Source organism: Meles meles, chromosome 21 (genome assembly GCF_922984935.1).
Source record: "Meles meles chromosome 21, mMelMel3.1 paternal haplotype, whole genome shotgun sequence".
In the NCBI taxonomy this organism is placed as follows: Eukaryota; Metazoa; Chordata; class Mammalia; order Carnivora; family Mustelidae; genus Meles; species Meles meles.
In genome coordinates, this window is record NC_060086.1 from 26,258,743 (window position 1) to 26,271,881 (window position 13,139).

General features: G+C 48.4%; 1 protein-coding gene across 2 annotated transcripts in view; it reads left to right on the forward strand.

The window, feature by feature from the left end:
* PRKCB (protein kinase C beta) overlaps positions 1–9,005 on the forward strand; it is a 328,913-nt gene extending 319,908 nt beyond the window's left edge. The window contains exon 17 of one of the 2 annotated variants that reach the window (XM_045993021.1): positions 8,351–9,005. In XM_045993021.1, the coding sequence (XP_045848977.1) occupies positions 8,351–8,503 (153 nt within the window). In that variant the 3' untranslated portion in view covers positions 8,504–9,005. Of the gene's footprint in view, positions 1–2,317; positions 8,080–8,350 lie in introns of those variants that run through there. The other variant, XM_045993020.1, reaches the window with a different exon arrangement.
* Positions 9,006–13,139: the final 4,134 nt, after the last annotated feature.

Below are 13,139 nucleotides of genomic sequence, written 5' to 3' on the forward strand. Positions count from 1 at the left end.
AAGATGCATAAGCAATGGAAGAACCTGGACTATAATCCTGACTACTGTGTGGAGGGTCTGTCCTTTTGAGAGCGAAAGTTTTCCCCGGCCGGCCAGCAGGGCAGACCCCAGGTCTTGATTATAGGGCAGGCAGGGGTCGGGGGGGGGGGGGGGTTACCTCTCATTTTCTGAGACCCAAAGCAGAGAGATCAACATGGCTGAAAAGAATTTCCCCAAACAGGAACAGAGCAGGAGTTGTGAGGCACTCTGGGAGCTGAGTCCCATGCCGCGTGCACACACACGCACACACCCATGTGTACGCGCACACCCCCCCCCCCCATACCTCTGCTTCCCTTGACCTTGGGGCCTGAAGGAGCCCAGGGGGAGTGTGCACTCCTCAACTTTCTCAACTCACCTTCCCTCTGCCCGTGACTCAGGCTTGGAGGCAGCTCTTCATCTTCTCACCTTCGCTTCCGGGGCCCGTTTCCCAGGACTTTCGTGCTCGACCCCCTGGAGATCCTTCAGCTCCAGAGGCCCCCTCCCTGGAGCCTCGCAGTCCCCAGCGAGTGGGACAGTGCTCCATCCTGGGTCTCATCTTCCCGCTCTTGGTTTTAGGGGCACTTGTCTCACTGGCAAACAGAAATCAGATCCCCCACCTCCCAGGGTGGTTCTGTGAAACAAAAAGGTAATGTATGCGAAACCCTAAGCAAACGCCAGTTGCCTGGAAACTGTTCTGCGGTTTTTATTACTGTTATCTTTATCTGTCTTCCACTTCCCATGTTCTGTCCTTTCAGTGTTTATTTTTTCTTTTTTCCAAGACCTCTCTCCTGTGCCCCATAATCTGTCCTACTAACCCCCCTGTCCCAAGGTCATCTCCCAGAGCTTCCCCGGCCCCTCAGAGTCATGGCATCCAAACGGAAATAGCCGTCTTTTGGAATATTCCCACTTTCTCTGTATGGGGGGTTGACGCGACCTAATTCTCGCTGTCCTTCAAACCCGAGACCTCTTCATCCCCATCCTTGACTCCTGCCTCCCTTCCCAGCCCCGCCTCACTTGGTCCTGTCCTCCTCAGCCTGGGACCCACTCGTGTAGATGGAGCCAGGAGCTCGGGCTCTAGCATCAGAGCTCTGTGACTAGCTGTGCTCCGCAGTGGCTGCGTGACCTTGAACAAATGACACCATCCCACTGGCCTCAGTCTCTTCATCTCCCCCGTGGGGATAATGCCCCCGTCATGGGGTCACTGGGAGGATGAAATAAGATAAAGCAAGAGGAGTGGTCTGGGGTGGCTGGCGGGTGACAAAGGCGTCACGAATACTGGTACTACCACTGCTCTGTTACTAGCTTGCGGATGCCCGCGGTAGACACTGTGTCTCAGATTCTAAGAGCCCTGTGCCCATGTCTGCTGGTGAACTGAAAAAGCCAGATTTAGGGACTGTCTTCTCATTCGGTGGGAACTAGTGTGCACATGTGTACGCACCTGTATACGGGCACGCACATGCACACACACACGTCACAACCCTGGCTCAGACCAAGACCTTTGCACATAGGAGGACCCCAAGGAGGATGAGACATGATGACGGTTTCCTCTCCAGAACCCAAGTGCCTCGCCAAGCACTGGCTTGAGTCTTATCCTACACCCTCCGTGCCCATCCGGAGAGAGAGTGGCTGAGTTGGCCTCCGCTGGCACCTTGTGATGAAGTGTCAAGGACTTACCCAGCTAATCAGGGCTTGGCAGGCAACCCAGCCATTGCAGGCACCACACGCAGGTCTCGGGATCCGTGTCCACTGACTAGAGTTCGTAACTGGCCACGTCCATAGTTCCTGACTAGCAGCCAGAGGAGAGCACTTTGGGGGATCTGCTGCTAAATATTAGGATCTCCCAGGTGACGTGTAACAGACTTGTTCCTTCACATCTGGTGGCACACGACACATCGATGGTACCTTAATCCCATCTCTTTCAGCAGGTGGGCTTGGCTAGTTCCTTGGGAGCCAGGTTGGGGGGTGGGGTGCGGGGAGGGCGCATACCACATGCAACCAGCCCCACCATCTCATGCCTTTGCCATGCAGCTCCTGGTGTCACCGGGATGCCAGGGACAGCTCATGAGCCCTAGAAACTGTTGAGTCAGGAGCCCCAGGTCATGAACCAAAGGTCATGAGAATTTTGCATTTTATGTTGCTCTCATTTCTGATCACTGAAACCTCTGAGGCAGGGGAGCAAGCCACGCCCCATTGTGTTTGGTTCTGTTTTGTTTGGGTTTTTGGTTTTGGTTTTGGTTTTCATTTTGTTTTGTTTTGTTGTTTTCCACCTACCACAAGTTCTTTTCTTCCCCTCTCATAGTGTGGGCGAAATGCTGAAAACTTCGACCGGTTTTTCACCCGCCATCCACCAGTCCTAACACCTCCCGACCAGGAAGTCATCAGGAATATTGACCAGTCAGAATTCGAAGGATTTTCCTTTGTTAACTCTGAATTTTTAAAACCTGAAGTCAAGAGCTAAGTAGATGTGTAGACCTCCGTCCTTCATTTCTGTCATTCGAGCTCAACGGCTGTTGTGGTGACATCTTTTCTTTTCATTGCCACGTCGCATCCATGTTTTACTTGCTGATGAGACTAGAGTGACCATGTTTCAGAAACCAAATGTCCTCAGGTAGTTTGGAGCATCTCTGTGAGATGCGATGATGCGGATGGCTCGTCAAAAATGCTGCATTAATTAGCACATTAGCAAACGACCTCTTCCCACTGACTCTCCCCAGCATGGCCATGCGGCAGAGATCCCGTGGGGACAGAAAAATGCCTGCTTTCTCTCCCTTTCTCCCAGCGCTCGCATTTCACACATTTCCCAACTCCAGACATCCAGTCTGGATTGTTCTTACCAAATGAGTGGTTCACCGGATGCTAGCAGCATTCTCTCCCTCCTGGACCCGGAGCTTGGCTTGCATCCAAGGGCATGGTTGCTTCGACGTAGAGGGAATTCCTCCATTCTGCCGGGTTTGGAGGCACCATGAGCTGTGCAGAGCCCAGGCCAAAAATAAAATCGTATTTGTTATTTTTTTAGACTCAAAGTTAAGGAGATGATCTCAACCCTTTTAAAATGCCAAGAGGGTGCTTTGAGACAATCTCAATCTAAAAGGATCTCAAGAGGTCAGTCAAAAGGCAACCGGCTTGGGCCCCCCACCTCCATTCTGTAATGCCTGATACTCTCTGTCCCTGATCATGATCACCTTCATCCTCAAACTCCTGGCAAAGGGCATTTGGCATCACCCCCCTGAAAAGACATGGTCACTCTAGCCAGGTCCCAGAGGACCATGGTTTTACATTACATTTCAAATTTGATTTGCTTTGGGGTTTTATTTCTGTTATTGTTCAAACGCAAAAAGAAAAAAAAAACTCACTTTGTTACACATGCTTTGAAATCTGTGTCCGAATGTTATTAACCACAATGACCTGTTTGATTTGTCAAGAAGGCGGCTCTGGACCTAGCGGACCCATGCCCGCACGGATGGGATTTGTCTAGGTTTGTTGCTGGCTTTGGAAAGCTAATTAAGCACTCTGAGAAAGATACCATTTCTTGAAACATAGATGGTTGTACTCTTCACTTTGATGTTGTTTTGCAAGATGTTTGTGGAAATGTCCATTTGTATCTGGATACCTGTTATGTGCCATTTTTTTTCTAGCATCGAGATACAATAAAAAAAAAAGTGAAAAGAAAGAAGAAATGCTATTTCAAGAAAAAACAAAACAAAACAAAACACGGCTCTCTTGGAAAAATGTGGACCCAAACTGCCAAGCGGGGCTCCTGAGTCTACGAGACAGAAAGGAACTAAACCCAGAGCTTAACCTCAGCCCCAGGTCCTGCCAGTCTGAGAGGCTGGGGACCATTCAGGGACTCCTGGCAGCTTGTAATGGGATGGGATGAGCTGGCCGGGGCTTCCAACGATACCAGAGGTCAAAGCCAGAGTCAAGTCTTGGAGCCAGTTAGGAGCATGGCCGGGGCTCTTGATTTTCTTATCAAAATCACCACTCCTCCCAGCTTGGACTAAATATTCTTATTTGCAAGCAGCTTTGTGAGCCCCCAGAAGCCAAGGAAACCCCTTGGGCAGGAGAAATCCCCTTGCCTACTGCCTCCTTCTATTCCTAGGCAACCTTCTAGAGAATTCTTATCACAAGTCGAGTGATTTCCAGAAGCACCAGAGCTTCTAAGAGACCATCAGGAGAACTTTACCAGCTTGACAAATGTCCTTGAAGGAGCGCTTCTCATCTTTAAGAAACCTGTGATTGGGATTTCCACATAGGCAGAGGCCCCTGGCTCACTCCTGTCTGCCCTCAGCTTCTCCATCATGGTAGCAGTGGAGACCCCGATATGGGGCAAACCCCAAGTCCCAGCTGGCAAGTTCAGGAAGTTAGAGAAGGAGGGAAATCGGGGCAGAAGCCTCCTCCCCCTGTTTTGTTGCTGGGAACACCGGCATCTGGAAAGAGGCAGTGACTTGCCCAAGGTCAGCCAGCTGGGGCGCAAACCCAGGTTACCTGACTCAGGGCAGGACTGTTTCTGCTCTAGAGCTGGCATCTCTGAGCCATGTCCATCAACAAGCGAATTATTTGAGGTCCTTCATCTGGCTGTTGGGTCACCAGGTCTCAGACCTGTTCTCAGGAAGATAAAAAGCATGGAGAAGCATTGGGCCATTGACAGACTCTTTGAGACAACATTAGAGAACACTGTAAGATAGGTAGGTAGCTAGGTAGTTAGACATAGATAAATAGATAGATAGGAAGAATATATTGTATATACACATACCGCATATTTGCCAAATTTCTGTCATTATTTTTTCAGAAGTTGAATCATTTGCAGAAGAGGTACTCAAGCCAAAGTCTCCATTTCCTTAACACACCTTGCTGAGAGTTGGCCAGTGAAGGCTTGTGTGCAAGGGAGGGATCCTTGGCCTGAGTTCCCCCACAGGTTCCTTTTCCATCACCGTTTTAAGTCCAAAGGAGACCAAGAAACCGAGCTCTGAGAATGTATCATCTCTGGGCCATACTTTTCAAGTTTGTCCAGGAAGGATTTTCCACTTCTCTGTGCAGTCATCCTCACATTCCACCTCCCATTTGTTCATCCAGGAAGCATCCGTTCAACACCGACTATGTGCCAGGCTCTCTCTTGGGCGCCAGAGCTCAGTGGGGAACCCCAATGATGCAATCTGGGGCAGCAGCCATTAACTAAGTAATTAAAAGCATGATGTGACCTGGAGATACGCAGTCTCTGAGTTAGGGGAGGCTTCTTAGAAGAAAGCAAAAGTCCTCAGAGGTCTTCAGGGTGCCTCTTTTTCTCTGTAGACCACGGAGACCACCGTTTGAGATTGAAGGAGCAAATGTAGCAGTGCCCCCTTGACCCAGATTTCTGGGACAATCCTAGAGTGTAATGGGTGGGGTAGGACAGGAGTTAGATGGTAGGTGGGGTGGGTTTCCTTCTGGAAGGCCAAAGGCACAGTCTCCATGCTCAAATAGACCATAGAATCACCAAGATTTGAGCAGAGATGGATAGTCATTGAGAGAGAGGAAATTGGTTTTGCAGCTCAGTTCTGAGTCCTGCATTTTTCTTAGAGTTTTCTCACCTGGATTCCTGCAGGCATTACCCTTTCCAGCCCTCAGGGAAAAGCTGTTCCGCCAGCACACTGCCCGCAGCTTGACACTGCCTGGTTCTTCCATGAGACAAGCTGAGATTTTCTGAAAGAACTTAAATTAGGGAAGGAATTTAAATAAAGAAATTAAATAAGAGAACCCAAAGAAACCTAAGCACAGTCCACGTTAGCCATGGCTCATTGTCTGCCAGGATCCAAGAATCCCTCTTGGCATTTCTTAGACTTATCACTAAGCTGTTCCTCTTCTAAAAAGGGTAGGGCCATGGTCCTCATGACCTTGGGGGATCAATAGGAGGCCGGTGGAATTAATAACCCTCCTTGGTTGAGTGATATTCTGCTCATGTGGCTTGAGATACTAGCCACCCAAAAAAAGAATGGTCGCAACAGAGAGGCCTATCCTCTCCCACCTTCTAGATGTACAGTTCAGGGCTATTTCCTAAGGGGAGCTTCCCACAGGACAAAATCCAGAATGGCAGGTTTTATTTGGACCTTGTGACTATTTGAGGCACAATGGATGGGGAAGAGCTGTGAGAGCTGGGGTGGTGCTAAGGGAACTTCCACAGATGCCCAAAGGCAGGGAAGGCCAGATGAGGTCAATGTTCCCAGGGGGAGATCTGAAAGGAGGCAACTGCCTGCCTTCTCACCCCAAATCTACCTGGGGCTCACACACAGCCTCGCAGCTCTCACACACAGGCCCCAGATGAGGCCTAACATTTTCCCTACTGGGGCTCAAAGTAGACAGAAGCCAATGTGAGGGAGCCAGAGAGTCAACAGGAACAATTTCTTTGCTTTGCTAGAGAGTGGTGGGGTCTCCAGCCCAAGGAGAAGTGTATGTTGGAAGAAAAAGCAAGAGGCATATCCTTAGTCAATCTCCATTCATTGACTCATTCATTCAACAAATAGTCATGGATGGCCCACTGTGTGCCAAGCATTATTCTAGGCCCAGGAAATACAACAGTGAAGAAACAGGTACGGACCCTCCCTGCCTGGAGAGAGGCAATAAATAAGACAATGTCTGATAGTACGTAGGTGCCATGAAGACAATGAAAAGGATGCTAAGGTATGACTTGTAGGGTCTAGGGAGGGATGCACGGGCAATATAAAAGGAAGGGGTGATGTTTGAGCTCTTCTCTGAATACAGGACACAACACAGGCTGTGCCTGGAACAGCACAGGACAGACTGACAGTGGGCAGGAGAAGATAAAGCAGAATGAACAGGCATGAGATGGCCCACCACCTAGAAAACAGCTCCGTCTGCATTGAGCCCTCTGCAGTCTGACAACACTAATCCCCACCCCCACCCCCGCCCCGGACTCCTACACCCCAGCACATGCAACACAATTAAGTGGCAACTCCATAGAGACATTTCACCTATCTCAAGGGAGCAGCCTGAACGACGGAATTCTTGTGGGAGGTACTTGGCAAAGGGGAGTGAGCCCAGCGATGAGAAACCCTACCAGTCAGCACCCAGTAGGAGCTAAACCTAAGGCATGAATGGCAATTGGCTGGACTCCAGCCAATCAGTCAGTACTCACCGAGCCTCCCCTCTTTGCAATCTGACCCAGCTCTGGCTTCAGTGAGGCTGACCCAGGTGTTCTCCTCAGCCACCCCTTAATAAAGCAGTCATCCGACTGTCTCCCCACATGCAAACCCCCAATCAAAGGGACTGAGGTTAGCCTTAATTAAGAGCAACGTGGTCAGGCAAAGATCACTACTGCACTGTGCAGCCTTGGGCAAGTCACTGTTATCTTTCTGCACCCGTCTTCTCCTATGTCAGACCATGGGTGGGGGCGGGGGGGGGGTAGACAGTGAGGACTCCAATTCCTCCTGCCCTCAGGTGGGTGGTGAGGATGGGAAGGAACGAGAGTCTGCAGGACCCTGAGCAGGTGAGAGCATCATACAGACGTGAGGTGTTTCTATGAGCCCACACTCTGCCATTCCCTGGAAACGGTTGCCCCAAACTGTTAGCAGCCTGGGACCCCCCACCCAACCCGAAACAGAAATGTCAGGCTAACCAGGAGAATAGAATTTTTGTTTTAAGGCTGCCCCTAAAGACCTCACTTTAAGCTTTGGGTTTTGTTTCTTATAGCTTGTTGACTAGATACACACTATGCTGTAACCATCCTTGGAGACAGCCTGTGGCTGATGAAGACCCAAATTCTAGTCTGTGGGTGGATTTCTGAACATCCCTTCAAAGCCTAGTTGGCACCAGGGGATGTGGGATGGACAGGGATCAGCTCCTTTCGTCAGGCAACGATCTGACGTCCCCACATGCCACTCCCTCCACCTCCTTGGCAACAACTGAGCGCTGTGCAGCCTCTCTCCTTTTTAAAGAAAAGGAGCCTCCTCACCACAGGGGTCGCTGTGGGATGGGGGACGCTCTACCCCGTGACTAACGCCATGACATTTTCCACGGGTAAGAAGTAGTTTCCAGTTCAGTTCATCTCAAAGCCAAAGAAAACAGAAACACCCCCAGTCCACTTTATGACAATCCTTCAAGAAATTAAATGTTTCCTTTCCTTTCTTAGGCAATCGCCACCAAGTTTTCTTTCCCGAAGCCAACATTCAATGTGAAGTGGAAGGCAGGGGATAGTATGCACACGGCACCTGCTGAGCAACTCAGCACGGGGCTCTTTCTGACTCGGCCCATGAGGGGTCATCGGCTTCCCACTAACTGGCAGGTGTGGGTCGTGCTTCCTTCTTACGCTGTGTTAATGTGTTTGCTTTCCATTTGGCAGAGAGACAAGCGAGACACCTCCAACTTCGACAAAGAGTTCACCAGACAGCCTGTGGAACTCACGCCTACCGATAAACTCTTCATCATGAACTTGGACCAAAATGAATTTGCTGGCTTCTCCTATACTAACCCAGAGTTTGTCATTAATGTGTAGGCGAATGCGACTCCGTTGTCCACCCTGGAGTGTTAGACTTCAGGCCAAGTGTATGTGTCAATTCTCGCCTTCCAGGATCCATGGTGCGTATGCAGCCTGGCAGTCAGCGCGTGGAGGGCTTGTCCTCGAGGGCTTTTCTTTGTATGTGTAGCTTGCTAGTTTGTTTTCTACATTGGAAAATGTTTAGTTTAGAGTAAGCGCTTTCTCCAATTAGAAGGAACAATTTTCCAAACTTCCAGAAACTCATCAAAATGAACAGACGATGTCAAACCTACTGTGTCTGATACCAAAACGCTTCGGTATTTGTAATTTTTCAAGTCAGAAGCTGATGTTCCTGGTAAATGTTTTTACAGTTATCCTACCATATCTTCTTTGAATGCTAAGCATGACTGGTATTTTTAAAAATTGTGAGTAAGCTTTGCAGTTACTGTGAACTCTTGTCTCTTGGAGGAAATTTTTTGTTTAAGAATTGATATGATTAAACTGAGTTAATATATGCAAACTCTCTTGTTAATGTGTCTGCTTTTAAATGGGCCCTGGTACAAGGGTGGGTTATAAACTTGAGAGCCGCAGGCCAATGCAGCTGATGGACGAGCTTTGTTTTGCATGCAATCTTATTTCATTGTCAACATTTAAAAAATGGGATATTCTATATAAATTCTAGGGTTTTCAGATTCACTTAAAAAAAAAAAATCAGCCCTGGGCCTGGTTCCCCTGTGGAAATAATTCAACCAAACTGAAAAATGGCTGTCTCCTTTAAAAGCAAGGTGGACTCACGCTCTGCCCCAGTCTCCGCCGTGCCCTGTTGTGTTACACTCTCTAGCCACATACCTGGCTGCTATAGATTGGAGGCTGAAACTTCCGCCATTGGAATCACAGACTTAATGACCTCAATATTTTCCTGTGCCCAGAATCAGGAGATCTGTTCAGTAATCCATTCAGCATAGTTTGTGTGTATTAAATCCTCAAGCATGAAGTGCTTAACAAAGATTTCATTCAATCCACCTGTAACAAAAGTCAGCAAGGAAGTTGCTGTCGGTACAAAGAGAACATTTTTCTTTCTTTCTTTTCAATTGATGTATTATTCTAGAGACAGAGAATGACCTGGAGGGGAAGAGTGAGAGGGAGAGAGAATCCCAAGCAGACTCTTCATGCACAGAGCATGGAGCCTAAAGCAGGGCTCGATCTCACAACCCTGAGATCACAACTTGAGCTGGAACCAAGAGTCAGATGCTTAACAAACTGTGCCACCCAGATGTCCTGAGAGATCACAGAGTTGTCTGTGGTCTATGATGATGCCACTATTTGTAAAACCACTTACTTTTTACTGTTTTCTCCTAATTTGACATCTGCCAAAAGAAAAATAGAAGAAAAAAAAAGGCATATGCCCTTTTCTCCACAATCATTCTTGCCCTGGGAGGCCAGAAGAGGAGGAAAATAAAATTTGTCAGCACGATAAGGAGCCCACTGTTGGAGATCAGAGTGGCACCTTAATGAATCACTGGGTGTCAGCCTGATATCTTCTCTGAATGAAATCATGCTTCTATTTTCTTTTTGAAAGATGAACTAATCCAATCTATCGCACAAGCCTTCAGAGCTGCTCATGCCAGTGGGTAGCAGAAAAGAGCAAACCTGTCACACCCAGTGTGTTGTGACTCCACAGACTTTATTCATCTCCTGCCTCCTTGGAAAATGCCCAGTAAATGGAGCATTGGGCAGATGTAGTGAATCCATTGATCCTAGTGCATTTTTTGGCAGAATTTTAGAAACTCTGCCAGTTAAAATTGGGGAAAGCCAACTTAAACATAAGGAAGAAACTGTGTGTTCCATGTATTGCATTTAGTGTGCTTTCTGTAGACCTTTGATGACATGTTTAAGATGACAATAGAGAAGACTTTGCTACTTCTGCTTCTTCCCCCATGTCATGCTGGCCCCTATTTGCTCCTTCTGCTGGATATAAGCCCTTCTTTCCTTTCCTATGTGTTGAGCCCCTACTTTGAGCCAGGCACAATTCTGGGTGCTGGGGATATAGAGACACAACCAGATAGCCCACGACTTTCCTTTTATATATATATAATTTATTTGAGAGACAGAAAGAGCAGGAGCAGGGGGAGAGGCAGAGGGAGAGGGAGAGCAGGGAGCCCGATGTGGGGCTTGATGTCTGTGTGGCATCATGACCTGAGCTGAAGGCAGACATCTAACCGACTGAGCCACTTAGGTGCTCCCAGCTCACGACTTTCTATTCACGGGGACAAGAAGATGCAGAAGTCCCAGCTTCTCATCTTGCTAGGATCATGTCCAGTGAGAAATGAGTGAGAGCTCCTATGAAAGTCCTGCAGTTTACTCTGATTGGCTCGGCCTGGTCACACTCCTGAACTGAGCACTATGGCTGGAGTGGAGCAAGGAGCTGGGGGAGGTGCTTTGATCGGCCAGATCTAAGTTGTATTAGCTATCTATTTCTGTATAACAAGTTACTGCCCAACTCTGAAGCAACTAGCAGGCACTAGCTCTCAGTGTCTGCAGGCAGGAAAGCTAGGTGTGGCGTAGCGGGGGTAACCACTCTCATGAGGTTGCTATCAAGCTATTGGCCAGGGCTGCAGCAGCATGAAGGATCAACGGGGAGGAGAGAGGACTTGCCTCCAAGCTTACTCACATGGTCGTTGGCAGCTCCAGTTCCTCACCGGATAGGCTTCTCCAGAAGACTGTCTGGACATGGCAACTAGCTTCCCCCACGGCAAGTGATTCAGATGTCCAATTTGGAAGCCGTTAATCTCAGAGGCAACATCCCGTCACATTTCTGTTTTCTGTTCTCTAGAAGCAAGTCAGTAAGGACACCGGGTGGCTCAGTCAGTTAAGTGTCTGCCTTCAGCTCAGGTCATGATCCCAGGGTCCTGGGATCTTGTCCTGCATCAAGCTCCCTGTTCAGCAGGGGGGTCTGTTTTTCCCTCTCCTTCTGCCCCTCCCCCTGCTCATGCTCTCTCTCTCTGACAAATAAATAAATATTAAAAAAAAAAGCAAGTCAGTAAATGAAGCCCACACTCAAGGGGAAGGCCTTACCCAAGGTGAGCACCCCCAGAGTTGAGGGCCCCCGGGCGTCCTCTGAGAGACTACCGACCACATGCATCATGAGCTGGACTTCTGGACCCATTGGTAGACTGCCACCCAAACCACGTGAACTGAGAATGAGCAAGGGATTGCTCTGAATAAAAATTGGAAGCTGTTCTTGGAACAAGGCAGGTATATGCTCAGAAAGCAAACCATAATGGTGGACTCTTTGCAGACGGGAATTTTGGTCTACCCCAAAGATCCCTCAAGTTTAGTAATGTATGAGAGACAAGCCGCCAGTGAGACGTACTTCAGGGAGTCAGCTGGCATTGCACTTGGTTCACAGAGGTCCCCTTGTGTCACTGCCAACCTCACTACCAAAGGCAAGGACCTGAATTTGACCTTCTGATGAGCTGCGGTCCTTTGCCTTCAGGGACTCAAAATTCACCAAGAAGAAGAGTTGGTGGGAACATACACATGACACAAATCTATGCCAATTAACTAATACTGAGCAACAAACCACCTCAAAACTCAGTGTCATTTAAAAATAGCCACTTAGGGGCACCTGGCTGGCTCAGTTGGTTAAGCAACTGCCTTTGGCTCAAGTTATGATCCCGGAGTCCAAGGATCAAGTCCCTCGTTGGGCTCCCAGATCCGTGGGGAGTCTGCTTCTCCCTCTGACCTTCTCCCCATCATGCTCTCTTTTACTCGCTGTCTCAAATAAATAAAATTTTTTTAAAACTCACCATTTATTCAGTTCACAGTGGTGGTTTCTCTGGTCTGACCATCCCAGCGTCTCTCTGATGGTCTTGCTTGTATACCTTCAGTCAGCTGAAGGGTCAGCTGGTGACGGTCAGAGGGTCTAGGATGGTCTTATTCACCTGTGTAGTGTTGGACAGCTCACTGCTATAGAGGAAATTGGTTGTTTCTGCTTGTTTTTGCTCTGCATATTCTCATATGTCCCAGCTAGAACATAGGCTTCATCTGGTAGTTTCGAGGACTCCAGAGAACAGTAATGGGAAGAAACTACAGTGACAAACACTTTTCAAGCCTCTGCTATGTCTGGTTCACTGCTTTCCCATAAGCCAAGATCAAGGGGCGGAGAAATAGCTTCCACTTTGGGATGGGAGGCACTATAAAAACACATTACAAAGGTGAATGGACATAGGGATAGAATAATCCATAATCAATTTTTTGTCTACTACCCAGTCCATTAATGGACCCATTCATGAACTTAGGGAGCATCAGAAAAATAAGGCAGATAGGAAAGAAATTGCCAGGAAACTACCTGGGCTTCCCCATGCTCAGGCCACATGGCCCGGCAGAAGTCAGTCTTACCTGCCTCTTCAGTCTCAACATACAAAGACCTGGGGGCAGAGCTCGGGCTTGCCCACTGAATAACCAGGGCCAACTTGAGAGCTGGTGGTATAGGCTTTTTAAGCGAATGAGGACAAAGTTCTGAAATCCTCAGATGTTACTTCTGCCACGGTTCTTTTTCTAGCCTCATTCACGAGCGGAGATCCTGGAGAAATCACAGAGGAATGCAAAGCAAGATAAGTGGGCATTAAATCTGGGGCACTCAATCCAGCAC